The sequence below is a fragment of the Pongo pygmaeus genome, chromosome X (assembly GCF_028885625.2).
Source record: "Pongo pygmaeus isolate AG05252 chromosome X, NHGRI_mPonPyg2-v2.0_pri, whole genome shotgun sequence".
Lineage (NCBI taxonomy): Eukaryota > Metazoa > Chordata > Mammalia > Primates > Hominidae > Pongo > Pongo pygmaeus.
The window spans coordinates 18,252,828-18,271,110 of NC_072396.2; the positions used below are offsets into that span (position 1 = coordinate 18,252,828).

The 18,283-nt window shown below is 39.5% G+C and overlaps 1 protein-coding gene across 4 annotated transcripts; it reads left to right on the plus strand.

Annotated features, from left to right (window-relative positions):
- Positions 1–136: 136 nt before the first annotated feature.
- SCML1 (Scm polycomb group protein like 1) lies at positions 137–17,623 on the plus strand. Of its 4 annotated transcripts, none has more exons than XM_054473239.2 (8): positions 137–388; positions 6,614–6,762; positions 7,999–8,082; positions 8,560–8,640; positions 12,050–12,154; positions 12,544–12,943; positions 14,465–14,616; positions 15,904–17,623. In XM_054473239.2, the coding sequence occupies exons 2-8, from the start codon at positions 6,730–6,732 to the stop codon at positions 16,036–16,038; spliced, it is 990 nt and encodes a 329-aa protein (XP_054329214.1). In that variant the 5' UTR covers positions 137–388; positions 6,614–6,729; the 3' UTR covers positions 16,039–17,623. The 4 variants fall into 4 exon arrangements, with proteins under 4 accessions (XP_054329214.1, XP_054329213.1, XP_054329216.1 ...); XM_054473238.2 differs by having other exon boundaries at positions 151–388; positions 8,557–8,640; XM_054473241.2 differs by lacking the exons at positions 6,614–6,762; positions 7,999–8,082 and having other exon boundaries at positions 166–388; positions 8,557–8,640.
- Positions 17,624–18,283: the final 660 nt, after the last annotated feature.

Consider the following 18,283-nt stretch of genomic DNA (forward strand, 5'->3'; position numbering starts at 1 on the left):
TTCCCGCCCTCGGCCGCGCCCCACAGCCATCTCCTTAGCAAATTCCCGCCCTCACCCAAGGACTGGGAGAGCACCCGCGGATTGGCCGATCAACGGTGACGCCTGTCAGTGGCCAGTCGCCGATTGGTCAGCGGGTAGTCCCGCCCCCCCCTCCCGAACGGCGAGTGTGGGAACTCGGAGTCGCGGGAGCTCTCCGATCCACTCAGGGGTCAGGGCATCACTGGTCTCGCGTGCGCGTGACCAGGCCCGGTTTCCGGCGCCAGGACCTTTCCGAAGCGTAGAGTGGCCTAACGGTCACAGCTGTCGCCCATCGGAGAGGCAGGACTACTGCGAGCAGTTTTACCGCGACCTCCGGAGGCCGGCGTGACAGGCTCTGTCACTAAAATAGGTCTGTCCAGTCGTACTTTTTCCTCACCTTGAGCTTTCCCGTCACGGGAATACACGATTTGGCTTAGGGGCCGGGGCTCTCCTGAGGAGAGAGGGTTTGCTTTGCGGGGAAGAGCGAGTCTTGCACTTCGCAGCCTCAAATTTCAGCCGCGGTGTGGAGGGGGGTGCTTTGGGTGGTCCCCACAGCCTTTCCGGAGTGCCCGCGCGTGTGAGCTTTTGAGATTTGACAATTTGTGAAGTGCTTGGTGCTGACTTTCGGGGACGACAGGATCCTTTTACAGTCATTCTCCTGTCAGGGGAGGCAGGTGGGGAGCGAGGAAGGATCCAGACTTTGTTAACAGTGCTTTGAGTTTAAAGAATTGACAAACTCCCGAGTTGATTTCCTGTCAGACCTTTTGCGGTTGAGACATAGAGTCTGAGGCTTTGATGGTAACCGCGTTTGATTTAGAGACAGACTGTGCAGCTTCGCTGTTTTATTGTAAACACGTAAATGAGGAGGAAGAGAAAAACGTAGGGTGTTGGGAGCAGAGGCGGGAGTCGGGAGATCCTGCGAAATCGGAGTCCCTTTGCAGCGGGGGAGGCTGTCGAGGCGTGTGAGGGCCCGGCCCCCTTGCCGCGTGGTTGTTAACAGGAAGGCCCTGATTTGGTTGGTGGCGGATCGCGTCCCTCGCTCCTCTCCCCGGCTCTCCCCGAGTGCGGCAAACTGGCTTCAGTTTGACTAAAAGATAGCGATTTTCCAAGCAGCTTTGCCCCGCTGTGTTTTCTAAAGCGGGGCGTGGACTGGGCGCCCTTTTGGGCCTCACTTGTCCGGCCTGCGGCAAGTGCTGGGCGATGGGATGCGGTTCTGGCGGCAATGGAAGGGGCTGCCTTTGAGAGACCCGCAGGAAGGTTTAGAAAGTGATTGTTCTTTAAACAAACAGAGCGGTCTGGCTGTTGTAATCGGCCCCGTTTTGCTGTGTGTTCCTCAAACTGGTCCCGGTGTGAGTGGTGCTTCATTGTGAGATGTGCCTTATCTGATGAATTAATGGCAGGTGAAAGCCTTGCGCCTCCGGAGCGAATATTTACGACTTTTGAAAATGTCTTTAATGTCTAAAAAAAAGTCCTTTAGAAAACCAGACGGCCTCTTGTTCTTATGTTATCAAGAGTTTAGATTTCTGTGGTAAATACAAGTGAGTTTTATTTTAAGTAAACTCATTTTGCGAGATTTGAGATTTGAAAGTGAAATTAATTAATTTTGCACAATCTAGCCTTGGGCTCTGAGAAAATGTAAAGCTGTAATTAATCTTGTGGGACGAAGTGAAAAGGAACTAAAGTGTATGGTGTAATGAATAGTTTAAATTTCTGTGGTAAATACAAGTGAGTTTCATTTTAAGTAAACTCATTTTTCTGGGATTTGAGATTTAAAAGTGAAATTAATTCATTTTGCACAATGTAGTCATGGTTGGGCTCTGAGAAAATGTTGTGAAGCTGAAATTATCTTGTGGGAAGAAGTGAGAAGAAACTAAAATGTGTGGCATTATCAAGAGTTTAGATTTCCGGGGTAAATATAAATGAGTTTCTTTTAAACTCATTTTTGTGGAATTTGAGGTTTAAAAGTGAAATTAATTTTGCAGAATCTAGTCATGGTTGGGCTCTGAGAAAATGTTGTAAAGCTGTAATTTATCTTGTGGAAAACAATGAAAAAGAACTTAAATTTATGGTGTTATCAAGAGTTGGCCAGGCACGGTGGCTCACACCTGTAATCCCAGCACTTTGGGAGGCCGAGGTGGGCAGATCACTTGAGGTCAGAAGTTTGGGACCAGCCTGGCCAACATGGTGAAACCCAGTCTTTACTAAAAGTACAAAAATTAACTGGGCATGGTGGTGCACGCCTGTTACGCTAACTACTTGGGAGGCTGAGGGAGGAGAATTGCTTTAACCTGGGAGGCAGAGGTTGCAGTAAGCCGAGATCATGCCACTGCACTCCAACCCGGGTAACAGAGTAAGACTCTGTCTCAAAAAAAAAAAAAAAAAAAAAAAAAAAAATTAGATTTCTGTGGTAAATATAAATGAGTTTCATTTTAAGTAAACTCATTTTGTGGGATTTGAGATTTAAAAATGAAATTAATTTTGCACATTCTAGTCATGGTTGGGCTCTAAGAAAATGTTGTAAAGCTGTAATTGTTTACCTTATGGGAAGAAGTGAAAAGGAATTAAAATTTATGGTGTGTCTACTATGAACCAGGCATGATGCTGAGAGTATAACTGTGTAATTTTTGGCCTAAATAGCCCTGTGAAGTAGATATTATTCCAACTTTACAGGTTAGAAAATTTGAGGCACAGAGAGGCGAAATATTTGCCTAAAGTGAAACGGCAAATTTGGCAATTTGGACTTGGATTCAAGTGTTTGTAACTAAAGCCCAGCTCCTTGCATCATACCCTGGTACCTAAAAGACATAACAATTCATTTCAGGTGCAATGTGAATGAAAATTACGTTATGACCCAGGCTTGTTGTCTATGTGCTCCTTGAGAAATAGTTCTGTTGGATAGATGCAGTCAATACTCAAAAGCCCTTGCTATCTTTGCCATGCATTACTCTAAGCACTTGACATGTATTAATTTAATCCTCACAATTCCATGAGGTATGTGCTATTATCATTCCCATCTTACAGACAAAAAAAAAAAAAGGATTTAAGTAAGTTGTTCAACTTACTTACACAGCTAGTATGTGGGGGAGGTGGGACCCAAACCCAGGTATTCTGACCACAAGCCTAAGGTCTTAATGCTGTTTGATGCTGCCTCTCATGTAACCAGATATGTGTGACAGTTGCCGTAGAAGTATTAAAGTGTGAGTGTTCTTGTAGTTCAGGGAAAGCCGTGTCACATCCACATGGGATGATCATTGGCATGGTGCCCTTGCTTTTTGGAGGTGAAACTTGAAGTAAGCCTTGAAGTTGAATAGATTCTCCTAGGCGGAGACACAACAGGGTATTATGGACAGAGGGCATAACAGGAGTGAGAAGCTCAAAGAGTGAAAGATTGGTGTTGATTTGTATATGTACCAGAGATGTAAACACGTTGGGAGTCCAGTGATGGACTCACTGCACAGTGCTCCTGTGTCTAACTACAGCCAAATTTTGACAACATTGTAATTAATCCAAATAGGGAGTTCTCTGTTCTCTGGATGTAAGAGCTTGTAACCATTGTCTGCAAACTTGCCTGAAACAGGCTACATAGTAAATATTTTAGGCTTAGAACTGCTGTCCCCAGCCTTTTTGGCACCAGGAACCGGTTTTGGTTTTGTGGAAGACAATTTTTCCACAGATGCAGGGACGGGGGAGTGCTAGCGGGGTATGGTTTCCTAATGAAACTGTTTCATAAGGAGAGTGCAACCTAGATCCCTCGCATGTGCAGTTCACAATAGGGTTTGTGCTCCTGTGAGAATCTAATACTGCAGCTCATCTGACAGGAGGCGGAGCTCAGGCGATAATCCATGCTAGCTCTTGCTGTGCTCCTAACAGGCCAAGGACCAGTACCAGGCGGTTGCCCAGGGGTTGGGGACCCCTGGCTTAGAGTAAAGGGGCAAGTGGTAAGAAGTGATCTCTGCGCAGTGGGCGGGGTCCTGATTATGGAAGGACCTTGCAGGCCATGGTGGGAGTTTTGATTTTACTGTTATTGGTAGCAAAGGTATACCAGGTGATTTTAATAATGAAGTAAAGTGCATAGAGTGTGGTGGTAGACTGCACCATTTACTAGCTATGGGACCTGGGTAAATTACTTAAATCAAGCTTGTCCAACTCGCCTTATTTTGTTGTTGTTGTCATTGTTGTTGTTCTGTTTTGTTTTGTTTTAGGCTTTCGGCAGCCTGAAGCTATGCTTTTTAGTTTCTGTCTCTAGGGATAAGTGGAAAAGAGGGATGAGGAAGGGGCTTTACTGGCCCAACCAGAAACAAGCTAAGAACCCATGACTATATTCCCTCCCTTGGACACCCCTAATAAACGTTCTTTGCTTCAGTTTCCTCATAAGGAAAATGAGGACAGTAATAGGACCTATCCCACAGGGTTGTCAGTAATTTAGCAAGATAGAATACCTAATCAAATAATCAAAAGAAAGTACAAATTAAATTAGAAATAATAATTTTAAACTGTGGTTTTGCTAAAAATTCTGTAATTATGATGAAATGATTATCCTTCTGGATAAAAATAATTTGTCAAAACAACTCAAGAAAAAGTAGGATAATTTGACTAGATCATCAACCATGGAGGAACTTAGAAAATGTTATAAAAACTGGACCCAGAGAGTTTTTTTAATAAATTCAACCCTTTAGAGCACAAAAATTGTCATGCGATGTAAACTTTTTTAGATTATAGAAAGAGATGAAAGGCTTCCCAGCTAATTTTGCAGAGCAATTTTGATACCAAGTGTTAATAATGTAGCAATACAATACTGATTCATTAATTGTGAGAAATATACCATCTCACTAATGTAAGATCGTAGAAATAGAGATGCAAACAATTTCTAAATAAAACACCAACAAATTAAATGTTGTTGTTTATAATCAGCTGGACCCCTCACCCCAAGAACATTAAGAAATGTGTTAATATGTTGCATCAGTAGATCAAAAGAGAAAAGTCACTTAGTCATCTGATGCCAAGAAGCTATTTGGTACTATGTACTATCTGTCCTGGTTTTAAAACTGCATGCAGGACCAGCAGGATACTGCCTTAGTTTATTTTGGAACATCTGGCTGACCCCAACAGCCCTCCTTAGTGGGAAGAAGTAGAGGAGAATTTTCAAACGTTGAGACCTATCCATTGTTTCTACCTCTAGGAATTTATCCCATAGAACTACTTGCACAGGTGCAAGACTGTTCTGCAGTGTTCTTTATAAGAGCAAAACTTTAGACGTAACTTGAATATCTATGAATTGGGGGCTGTGTTTAATAAATCATGGCATATTTACAAGATAGAACACTGAGAAGTCGTTACAGTAACTACAGTAGACCTAAAAGTACTGGTTTGGAAAGACTCTTTCCACCACAGGTTAGTTTTGCCTGTTTTTGAGTTTAATATCAATTGAGTCATATACTGTACTCTTTTGTGTCTGGCTGTTTTTAAACCCAAGGTTATGGTTGTGAGATTTGGCCTTGCTGTGTACAGCAGTAGTTGGTTTATTCTTATTGCTGCGAAGTTCCTTTATATAAATATACCACAATTTAATTACTGATAGCCTGTATAAGTTTTATGGTCAGAAAACTCAAATAGTTTAAAAAGTGAAAGTTGATTGAAGTTACAGCTCCAATTAGAGGTATTTTATAACTTGATACTTCTATGCAAGATTAGTCTGCGTTTATCTAACTCGAGTTAGTTCTCCCATCTTCTTTATCCCCTTTTGATTTCTCTCTTTTGGGTTCATGGTCATTAGTATCTCCACTATAGAATGAAAGGGAAACAGGAAAGAGATGAAACCTGAATCTCTTAATTGTGCCTCTCATTACTGCTCTGGTTCAGGAAGGATAAAGTGGGGCAGCTCTTTCATTAACGTACCCTTCCCAGTAACTGTGATGCAGACATTCAAAGCAACTCTCTAGTACAAGATATAATCCGATACTGTTGCAGCCAGTTTTCTAGTTCCATAGTTAAGTGACTCAGAGCCATAACCAAACCTTCCTAATTTTAGATTGTTTGGCTTACCTTTCACATCCATTTATTTAGGTTTAATATAAAATTTAATAAGGCAATCCTAACTTGAAAGTTGAAATGGACCTTAGAGATCATCTCAACTGGTGTTCGAAACCTGGTGGATGAGGAGGTGGTGTCTCTTGTGGTCTGCCCAGCCCACGTAGTGCGGGGGGGACCCAATCCAGAATAGACTCCTGGCTTACAGTTTGGAGGCAATGCTTTCTCCTTAGTCAAGAGGCTTTTGGAGCTCCTTTACAAAAGCAGTTAGCCCTTGGGTTCTCTTGTTCATTTGTTTCCAGCATTTACTCTGTAGGCTTTAAGTTACTAAGCAGTCACTTCACAGTTTGTAATTGTGTTTGATTTGATTCTTATTTCTAGTCACGGGCAATATGGCCCTTCAGTTTTGAAAGATTTATTCTAAATTGGCCATGGAAGAATTCTGGTTTTGTCACTCTCTAAAATTCAACCCAAAGTCCAATTCTATTTGAGTTAGCATTCTGAGAGTATATCCATATTATTAAGGTAGTAAGTGTATGAAGTAACTTTTTTATGCGTTGCTTTTCAGGAGTAGAGGTTTACCACTCTTAGGTGACTAAGCAGTATCACAAATAAACCCTCCAGCAAGTTTAAAAATAATTAGGTCCAACTCAGAGGAAGTGGAGTTTCTCCTGTTGCACAAAAATGATGTCTAGCAGCTCCAGTGAAATCGATGTGGTTTGTATTCAAATTGAAAATCTGTCTTTGTTCTTTTTATTGTGCTATACTTCTATTCTAAATTTAGTTTAATTTTATACAGTGAAATGCATAGATCATAAGTAAATTTTTGTTATGTATTTTAACAGTAATATATAAAGCTCTTGTGACAATTTGTGTACAAGTTTCTTTGTGAACACACACTTAAATTTCTTTTGGGTGAACAGACAGAAGTTGAATTACTAGGTCATGGAGTTCATGTGAATTTAACTCTGTGAGAATCTGCCATACAGTTTTTCAAAGTGGTTGTGCTGTTTTTACATTTCTGTTATATTCTTCCATATTTCTTAATCCTTCACGTTGAATCAGTATGTAGATTATTAAACTGTAAATAATTTGGCTTAACAGAAAACACCTTTTTTTTAGTCACATAAGGACATAGATATTAATGCTACCTAAGTCGTCTAGGCAATTCTCTTAACTACTGTCAGTCCTAATGTTTTTCAAAAATCTTTGGAGATAATGTTAACTGCCTACCAAGAGTCATTTTTCTCTGACATAACTATGTAAAAGCACTTTGAAAAGCATAAGGCACTATACAAGGGTAAGATAGTATATTTTTAAAAGTATTGAACTGTAACCCAATTCCATATGTTTTTGTGATTTCTATCATGTATTTTGAAACAAAAACATACATAGCTACCAAGTATGTTTATTATAAAATTATTCCCATAGTTCATAATTCATTCTTAGGATGAAGAGTTATTATACTGAAGTGTAATGGTTATTTACTCCTTACTTATTTATACCCTGTCTTATTTTTAAAAGTTTTAAGGTACTTTAGAGATTAATTTATCAAGAAAAATAGGTGCTCAAATGTTTTCTATCTTGTCCACAAAGGGGCACTGTTGGATTATTTAGAAATCAAAAAACATGTAACATTTATTTCTTTGTTCATGGTTAGAAATATTTGCTTTTAAAGTATTTCTGGTGCTAAAGGACTAGTCTTTCTACCATGAAGCATATAAAGGGTTAAGCTCAGTGAAAACTGTTGTCTTAAGTGTAGTTGGGTTAATGAGAACACAGTTCTGCAAATACATCTTTTCATGTAGTCATAGTATTTACAATGAGCAAAGGTCCTTTGATATCACAAATAGGCCTTTGTAACAGCCTCTTGAAAGTGAAATTAAACCCTCAACTTTTCTTTTAGTTCTGTCTTTCATCTTCCCTTTTAATTTGTTGATAAATCTTCCTCAGGTAAAAACAAGAATACCTACTTATGATGAAGATGACAACACTATTCTTTATGCGTATGAAACAAAACCTGAATTGGTCAATAAAGTATGTTAATTGCTAATTGCCAAATATATTAACATTTGCTGTTTTAAAGGAAAAGATGTAAATTCCTCATATACTGTGGAGTTCCCGTAAACTCACACTCAAGAAAATATCTCTCCCCTGAATTTGTATGCTTGCTTTCATCAGAGAATGAGCACTTAACCAATTTACTTTCCCCTTTTTCTTATATAGTAGAAAATTAAGAGCAGTTTTGTACTCACTTTCAGTATAAAACTCTAAACCTGAATTCTTCTGATATAATAAATTCTTTTCTTGCCCCTTCCTCAATTGTCAGTTTTTCGTTCTCATATTAATGTGAATTTTAAAAATCTCTGCTTAATTTAAGACTTCTGAAACCCCTTGAAAAGTTGGTGATAAATAAAAACAATTTAAATAAATAAATATAGCTCCCCCCTGCCCCCAGTGTTCAGTTTGGCCGTTACAGAAATAAATCATTAACTACTTTTAAAATATTAGCAGGAACCGAAGATTGTATCTGACGCATCCTGTAATACTGAAGAGCAACTGAAGACAGTTAATGATGTCCTTATCCATTGCCAGGTATGGAAGTTCTGTCTCTTCAATGTAGTTTTCTAAAATGTTAAGCAAAAACTCTCTTTATCTTACATAAAGGGAAAGTGTACAATTAATTGAAATTTTGCCTATCAATTTATTTATGATTATCATCCCATTGTGATGATTTTTTAAAAACAATTTATAGTTAGAACCACATCTCCTGAATAGCAACATGTAGATTTTATAGCTTTTTAAAAAGCCCATTACCAACCAAATGTAGTTATGTCTCTTTCATCTACATTGCTCAGTATTGAATTAGTTTCCCCTACAAAATCCTTAAAGGAAATTGACTGATTTGGATGAAATTTAGTATGTGCCTAAATGCACATCAAGATATCTCAATGGAAACAAAGTGGCAGCCCATCAAGGTTTTGTAAAGAAATATACCTAAGGTAGTTTTGAGGGGTTGTTTTAAGAATCACCATGTTAGTAGAGATGTGATTACTGGGAATTTTGTGAGTTGCATACCCTAGAGGTAATGAAGGTTTATATATATATATATATATATATATATATATATATGTATGTATGTATGTGTGTGTATATATATGTATATATATGTATATGTATATACATATATATATAAAAATAATGTTTCTTACCATATATAAGGTTTCTTGAATGGAATGAGCTAACATACTTTGGAAAGTAAAATTGTTTGGGTGTCTATCATGATCATGGAGAACAGAAGTGGAGTGCTTCCAAGGGACACATGCAGTCTTGGGGGGAAGTGGGTGCAGAGGCGAGCTGGGAAGGGAGGGAGCAGGTTCTCCCTAGCCTGCCTCCCCATGCACTGCTAGGTCATGGTCTAGGTCAGCTTGCATGCTGAGGTGGGAGGTAGCATCTGTGGGGGGAGGTGCCCAGGGCCATGGTCAGCCTGAAATGGCCCCAAGGGCCCCTCTCCATTGCTGCCAAGGGGCTGGCTCTTTCTTCCCCTACCCGTTCTAGATCACAGAGGTGGCGCTCCAGCCTGCCTTGTTCTTTCATCCCAGTTCCCTCTTGAGTCCATCTCCATCCTGCTTAGGCTGGGAGCAGAGGAAGACCTGGCCATCCCCTGCCTACCTCAGCTCCCTAGTCCTGCCTCTTCACTCCTGGAGATGGTGGAGCACCTGGGCCAGTCCTCTCCTCTGAGTCCTCATAACTGTCCCCACAGCCAACCAACTGCCCTCATCCCCGCCCTTCTTCTGACCCCTTCCCGACTATTCTAGTGGCCAGGGCTGACACCCTTGCTGCTTTCTGCATCTAGTCCCCTCCCTGAACTCAGAGCTGCCCCCCATCGGGCATCCTCCTCTTTCTCCTCTGGCTCCAGTCCTTGTCCCTCCTTCCCCTCTGTGAGTTCTCCCACATCTTGGAGAAGCCATTTCTCTTGCTTCCCATCCCTCCTTTCCTGTCATCCTCACTCTCTTCTTCCTGTGACAGCCCCACTCCTGGAATGTCATTCATACTCCACACCTGGCTGCCTGTTTTTCTCTCTGGGTATTTATGAACCTGCTGTTCCTTCTATGCTGTAAGCCCTTCCATGCATCCTCACCTGGCGAGGGCCTTCTCATGTTTAATTCTCACTTCAGACCTCACCTCCTCTGAAAAGGTCTCCATGACTGCAGCCTGGGTTAGGACTGCTTTTCTGTGCATGCTTAGCCTCCTGTTCCCGCCTGTGTCACGCCACTGATAATAACAATAGTAACATGAAGAGACCACTGAGCACTGTTGGACCGGGCATAGTGTAGTGCTGATACTGTTAGTATTAACCTAATACTATTAGTATTAACCTAATACTATAGCAAGGTTCTCGTCCTCGAGAGAACCCTGAGAGAGCTTTTCATCCTGATTCCCTACATGAGGACACTGAAGCACAGAGAGGTTAAGTAACTTGCCCAGGGTCACACAGCCAATAAGTGGCTGGACTGTAGTATTTGACCCCAACCATGTTCCCCAAGAGCCTGCACTGTTTATCTCAGTGCCGCAGCCCTGTGGTTCTCACTAGGGCCATCAGAATCACCTGGGGGGGCTTGTGAAAACATAGACCACTGCTCCCCCTCTCAGAGTTCCAGGTTCCATAGGTCTGGGGTACAGCCTGGCATTTGGCATTTCTAATGAGCTTACAGGTGATGTTGATGCTACCGGTCCGTGGACCACACTTTGCAAACCACTGTTCCAGGCTGTTTATCACTTTGTCTTCTGGAATCCTCTTTTTACTTGTCTCTTTCCCAGCTGAGATGGTAGTTCCTCTAGGACAGGCTGGAGTGCAGTGGCGCAGTCATGGCTCACTGCAGCCACAACTTCCCAGGCTCAGGTGATTCTCCCACTTCGGCCTTCCTAGTAGCATGGACTACAGGCATGCACCACCACGCTTGGCTAATTTTTTGTGTTTTTGGTAGAGATGGGGGTTTCGCCATGTTGCCTAGCTTGTCTCCAACTCCTGAGCTCAAGCGATTCACCTGCCTTAGCCTCCCAAAGTGCTGGGATTACAGGCATGAGCCACCGCACCTGGCCAGAAGCTTTTTTTTTTTCGGTTCATGTTCTCAATACCTAGCAAAGTAGTTCTGCCAGGTGGTAGGCCGTCAATAAAGGTTTAGTTGAATGAGTGACTGAATGAATGAATGAATGAATGAATGAGGAGATGTTTCTGGCCCTTTGTTTAAGTGTATTTTTCTTTGCCCAAAGTTTCTGTGTATTTCAAGAAGAATTCTCAGATTTTTATCAGTCTCCTATGTGCTTGATTACAATGTTTCTGGCCCTTTGCTTAAGTGTATTTTTCTTTGCCCAAAGTCTCTGTGTATTTCAAGAAGAATTCTCAGATTTTTATCAGTCTCCTATGTGTTCGATTGGCACATAAGAGATGTGTACTTAAAGGTTTTGTAAGGTTAATTGCTGACTGCATGATTTAAAAATACTTTGAGGCCAAAAGTCATATCTGTTATATTTGGTTCAGTGTTCTTTCTGGAGTGGAACACTCACTGTCTGTATATAATATAGACTTCATATTTGTACATATATGAACATATATGTTACGTATATCATAAAGTGAGTCTTTGTTCTTTTAGCAGATTTCTTTCCTAAAATAGCACCTTCCTTGATGTGCAGTGTCTTCATCATCAATGTGCTAGCATAGAGGCATTGTGGGACATCATTCACCAGCATTAGAGCTTCCTCAATTCCTACATGGAGTAGAGCAGGGGAGGGGACGCTGGGGCTCCTGAGCTCAGCCTGTTGGCTCTGTGTCACCTACAGCCAGGCCTTGAATAGGAGCAAGACATTTCTGATGGCTTGAGAACTTTTGTTGTATCTAGCAGTTAACATTTGACTTAATGGTATTTTCACGTTACTTTTCCTTGAAATAAAAATTATATTTTACATTGTATACCAATTATATGACTACATTGCATTATGATAGGTTATATATGATGCTATGCAAAACCTGGATAAGAAGATTGATGTGATTCGTAGAAAGGTTTCAAAAATCCAACGTTTCCATGCGAGATTCCTGTGGGCAAATCGTGTAAGTGTTATAAAAAACATTTTTACAACTGTGATAAACCTCTGGTTTGTAAAGATGCCAATAAGCTAGAAGTGAGAGAGTACCAGTATCTGTGTGAGATTAGCAAGGCATATCTATACTTGTAGCAGTAGATGGAGACTAAACTCTGTTGGGAGAACGCTGAAATTTAGGTTTGATAATTTATGATGCTGCCTATTTTTATGTTTGTAATTATAATGTGTAAAATACAATTAAAATGTAGGATTGAAGAATTATATAATCAAAAGGGACCATTTATTTTTAATAATGTAAAGCAATGTTGCATGGAAAATAAGTATTAATGTATTTACTACTAATTTTATTTACTTTTTTACTCACCATTGGTTTATGCTGTGTTTGTGTGATTTCAGAAGCGATATGGATACAAAAAGTATTCTTACCGGCTTGCTAAAAAGCTTAAACTCCAGAAAATGAAGAAAAATGAGGTTTACGAGTCATTCTCCTACCCTGAAAGTTACAGCCCCACTTTACCAGTGTCAAGGCGTGAGAATAATTCCCCGAGCAACCTTCCAAGGCCATCCTTTTGCATGGAAGAATACCAGCCAGCTGAGCCGGAGGAGGACCCGATCCTCAGCCGCACTCCGAGTCCAGTGCATCCCTCAGATTTCTCTGAGCATAATTATCAGCCGTATTATGCATCTGGTGGTGCAATGTATGGTTCTTCTTCAGGGCCCTGCCTTGGCAACCCTCGGGCTGACAGCATCCACAACACTTACTCAACTGACCATGCTTCTGCAGCACCACCTTCAGGTATGCTGGCCCAGGGAGAGCCCAATTTGGTACATGCCCCTGAGATGATGAGTTGCTCAGCTTTGTTAGAGAATAGGTATACTGGATCATCTCTCTGCCTCCCTTCTGGTTTTGGTGAGTTTGAAATGCCATATTTACAAGTAGCACTATTTGACCTATATTTATCAACATCCTTGATGTAAACTAGTGGAAGCTGTTCGTTTCCTATTTTGAGGGCTGGTTTTAGGTGATATTCAGAATGATGACTAACATTTATTGAATGCATATTATGTGCAAGGCACTGCGCCAATGAACTGACATGCCTCTTCTCCACTTATACTCATAACGACCCCATGGTTTTGGCACATTTATTACGCCATCCCCAAGGTCACAGAGCTGGTGAGTAGCACTTCTAGAACTCTGCCCCATTGTGCTTTTTCAAATCTTCTATTTTTATTTGCCCTTTCCCTAGATAAATAAAAAACACTCCTGATATGGCAAGAGCCCAGATGGTAGGGAAGAAAGGGTATGTTTTTGGCTAATTCACACACACAAAAAGATCAAATTGTGTTGATGGTCCTGGTTGGAGAAACAAATTTTCCTAACTAATTACAAAACCCACTTTAGTCATCACACACTAATTTTAGGGAGTCTAACACTCTGGGTGAGTAAAAGGATACTTGTCAGTACACAAAGAAGTTTCAACACAACTTAGTGTAGAGCATAGCTAAAACTTTCTGAAGTATGAGCAGTTAAACTGTCTCATATCTCAGTTATTTTTTAAACATATAAACCTTTGACCAAAATCTCTATTACTATGCAATTAAACATGAAAGGGGAATTAAATAAAATGTTAGTTACTTCTGACCTAGTTCAGCAGAAAATAATCTTGTTTTCTTCAAAATGCACATTAGCACTTAAGCCACGAGAGACAGGAATCTAAAAAGTAAAGCGATACTAAAAATAACCTTATTGACTACATGGGGAAGATTTGATAAAAGTACTATATTTGGTTCTTAAAGATAATGGGGTTGTTATTGAGATTCATTGATTAAAAGGAACAAATTTAAGCAATTATAAAACTGTAAATTTGGAGAATTTCCATTATATTTTGCTAGTAAAATTAACCTAATCTAGATAGATAAAGAGAGAAATTCCTTGAAATACTTGAAGAGAGTCATAGGTTAGGTTAGATTAACCTAATTTTACCCAAGTGACAGATCTTTTGCCATATTTCCCTGTGGCCAAAGAAGACTTGGTTTACTTAGTCTGTTTTGTGATCTTTGAAACTTTAATGCAACTTCTGAACCAGCTTTTGCTATTTAGGGGAGGTCAGATGGGACACTCTTGTGTAGGCATCCCCACATCATCTTTATATAGGCTTTCACTAGATTTTACAGTTGGAGTCTTGACTCCTTGCTAGGAACATCACAGAAGGATCCAACAAACAGAGCATTCTTCCCTACCTAACATCTCTTCTTTCAGGATAATGATCAGGTCAAGTGTGATTTGTCTTTTTTTTTCCCCCCCTCTCCATTGAAGTTACAAGGTCACCATTTGAAAATGACTGTTACATAGAGGAAGGAAGCATCACTAAGCACCCTTCAACTTGGTCGGTGGAAGCAGTGGTCCTGTTTCTAAAACAAACAGATCCTGTTGCATTATGCCCTCTTGTCGACCTCTTCAGAAGCCATGTAATGTATCTTTTGATCCTGTTTTCCTGCTGTAATGCGTTTGAATGACCTCTGTGCAGGTCTTTCAGTTGGATACTGTGTGAATGGTGGGAGAACCCTATTAGCTGATTTTTCCATATACTAGAAAGCTTATTTTGCCCAAGGTTAGCCTTAAATGGTAGGCTAATGGTCTGTTCTTTAAACAGTCATAGAAGTGCCTAAAATACAAACTGCCTCAGCTTCTTAAGACATGATGATTCAGCATGGCCACTCAGGTGTACCTCCCCTTTGTAATGACAGATACAAAGATCCTCCCCCTATCTGCTCCCAGCTGGGCACCAGGACCACGAGGAGGAGGAGGTAACCACAAGCTATAACAGGGTGGCCTTCTTTTTATATAACCAGTGATTCAACAACTGATTCCATTTGCCTCGATTATTGATGATTTGTAATGCTAATACCCTCTTGCTATTATCAGACCATTTACAAAGTAATATCCTAGGCCGAAGTTTTATAAGTTCTAGTTTCTTTAATTTCGAGTTTTACTTAGTAGAAAAAGTATAGAAGTGCCAAACAAAGGTTGTACTGTAAGGGATTTCAGACCTTTTCAGATAGTGTTAAATGAGTAAATAAAATTTTATTTTTAAACTGGAACATACAAAACCAAATCATATGCTTCAGCAGCATAAGTTGATCAATTAAGATAAGGAATTTTAGGAGGATGCTTTGTGACTATGTTTTATTTATTCAGATATTTTCACAGTGTGTCCTAACAAAATTAGTAGCCACATATCTGATTTTTAATATAGTAAGAAAATTGGTGATGAGTTTTAGCATCTAATTAGCTTCAGACAACTAATTGGCATTCATCATAAAGACAACATTGTATAGACATTTACAGTTTACACTGATGTTGACTTACTCATCTTCCCAGCCCTTCTCAGAAAGTTAATGAATATCTGAAATTCATTTTTACTATTCATAGTCTTTACTATTTTGTCATGGATGTGTAGTATTTTATTCAACGTACAGTATATATTTAAAATTAAGTTTGACACAGTTTATTTTTTAAGATATTGTTAAATTTCCTTTTTCTTAGAACTTGAAGTGAGTTTATACATTACCAAATGGTGCTTCACTGTACAAGTTATATTTTAATAGTTTTCATAAAGTAGATGCATATTCAGAGAATATACATCTGCAATGAGCTGCTCTCTAGTTTGCTTTACATGTTCTCATAAAGAACTAACCATTCTAATGAAAATATGGAAGCATTATTAATTATCGTTAAGTTTCTTCTCTCCATAGGAAATTGACGGGAAGGCTCTGCTCCTACTCACGAGTGATGTGTTGCTGAAGCACTTGGGGGTGAAGCTGGGAACGGCTGTGAAGCTATGCTACTACATTGACCGACTTAAACAAGGAAAATGCTTTGAAAATTGAAAAAATCCTTGTGCAAATTTAGATTGGGCCAACTTCTAGAGGCACCAATGCCTTCTTAGTGTAGAATCATTTTTCTGCCCTTTAGTCGTTTTTGTTTTGTAGAAAGTATCTCTCAAAATATATTATAGCTAGAATTGTAGAACTATGTTATAGTCAGTCTACTTCTTTAAAAACCACTTAACTGCTAGATAGTATTAGAATAGTCCAACAGGAAATTCATTCTTTATAGGTCTTTAAAAATTACTTGTATTATATTGTTTACAAATATATTTCATGCAAGAAACAGAAAAAAAAAAAACCCTTTGATTCTGGTTCATCTCGATACAGAGAACCAAAACAGCTAAGAGAGGTATTATCAGGGTTGACAACTCCTATGATTGAATCTATGGGAATTATTCCTCAGAAGAGAATTTAAAGGTGTACCCGTAGATATCTCTTTCTGGAGTATTTTATCTGTCTGATGTTGCAGTATTCTACAAGTTTCCAGAAAGAGAATAGCCATATAAATTATTTTCCTTTCTGCTATTATTTCTCTATATGTTTTATTTATTCAGATTTAGAGAAAAAAATAAGCATATAAACTTTTATTAAGTGCCCTTAACAGTTTTAAGATAAACTATAGGATAGATAGAATGGTTATTTTATGCAAGAAATATTGTACCGCAAGGGTGGTTTGGATGAAGTCTGACTACTTTTTTTCAAACAAACTATTATATTAAAACTTTCATATTTTGGCTAAGTTTGGACATATAACTACACTTTCATTGTTTGCATCTCTCTATGAGGATACCTCTGTCCAAACTTTTAAAAGGCATAACTTTATGTGTTTATTCTTCATATAGATAGTATTTTATATTTTATTCTCACCCGAAATATACACACAATCTTTTTTAAAAAAATTTAAAATGGCATTTTGTATTGCCACAGAGGTAGGATGAGCCATATATTAGTGAAATGTTTTATTTTGTAAAATGTAAATGAATTATTTGCCATCATTAGTACCTCTCAACTTACTTTTTAGAGGACAAGAAACAATCTGTAGATTGGTTTCCATACAGGGAAGTTCTCTGTCCTATGCAATGTTTCTAATTAATTTGCTTAATTCTGAGCCATTAATCCTGCTACACTTTGAATGATACATTAATTCAGACTAATCTTTGGGGGCTTTATTTTGTAAGTTAGAACTTTCAAGGGAAACATGTTCAACACTATTATTTTGTTATAAATTTATAACTTTGTTATTACATTGTATAACAAATATAAGGTTTATAAGCTATGAGAATTGGTGCTATCACCATTAGCTATTTGCTGTAATGTCAAGAAAATGTTCACCAGATGCAAGAATGTACCTTTTCTTTTTAGAAAGCCAAATGTACTTTAGACATGAATGCAACTATTTAAAGAATAGCTTCATCTATGTTATTCCTTATATGTCATAAGATTCTTACTTAAACTTGGTCTTCTTTCAAGTTGTTTGTATGAAGATGCTGTACCCACTTGAACAGTCCTCAGGTGTTTACATAAATACTATGTTTTACAGTTTTCATATTTTAAAATATTAATAAATCACAACAGTTCATTGAAAGCCTCAGATGTGATTTCATTTATCATCACTGTATTACATTAATGTGTGTATTTGTTGTAATGTGTGAACTGAAACAGAGCCACTCTAGTAAGCTTGTGGCTTTCCGTGTCCAAATACTTGAGTTTTAAAACCTGCCCAGATTATACTGAGAAACAGATGCCTAAAAGCCAAGGGCTGATTTCTTACAGGGGTCTTCAATGAGACCCCAGGGGGGCTGTAAGAAGTTCAGTCGATGAGCTGTATCTGTACTCAGAGCCTTTGTTATTTATGATATCATCAGTGATGCGAGAGTGCTAGAAAATGCCTGTGCCCGGAGATATCTCATCCCATCTGAGCCTGTACGCCTGGCTGGCAACTCCAGCTGCTCTTTTACCACTGGGGGCCAGAGGCCGCCTCCTGGATGCACCTGCTCTTGGCCCTCTGCCTTCAGATGGCCCAGCTGCCCCGGTGGGATGCCCTTGGAGGACTGGGGTTACAGTTGAGTAGCCTCACTTATCCAACCCCTACCCCCACCCCAGGAGTTGTGGCTCCAGCCGAGGAACCCAGAAACCCTCACTACTCTTGCTCCCCAGCAGCGTGTCCTGTGATTCACTGGAGACAATAGGGCCCCGACCGAGGCTCCATGGGTGATGCTCAGCAACTGGAACGGGGGTGTCAATT

Excerpts from the sequence above, each read along its gene's own strand:
- SCML1 (XM_054473238.2), top strand. The coding sequence starts at position 6,730 with ATGATGTCTAGCAGCTCCAGTGAAATCGATGTG. Across the intron at positions 8,641-12,049 it reads ATGTCCTTATCCATTGCCAG|GTTATATATGATGCTATGCA; the intron begins GTATGGAAGTTC and ends GCATTATGATAG. Across the intron at positions 14,617-15,903 it reads TCGACCTCTTCAGAAGCCAT|GAAATTGACGGGAAGGCTCT; the intron begins GTAATGTATCTT and ends TTCTCTCCATAG.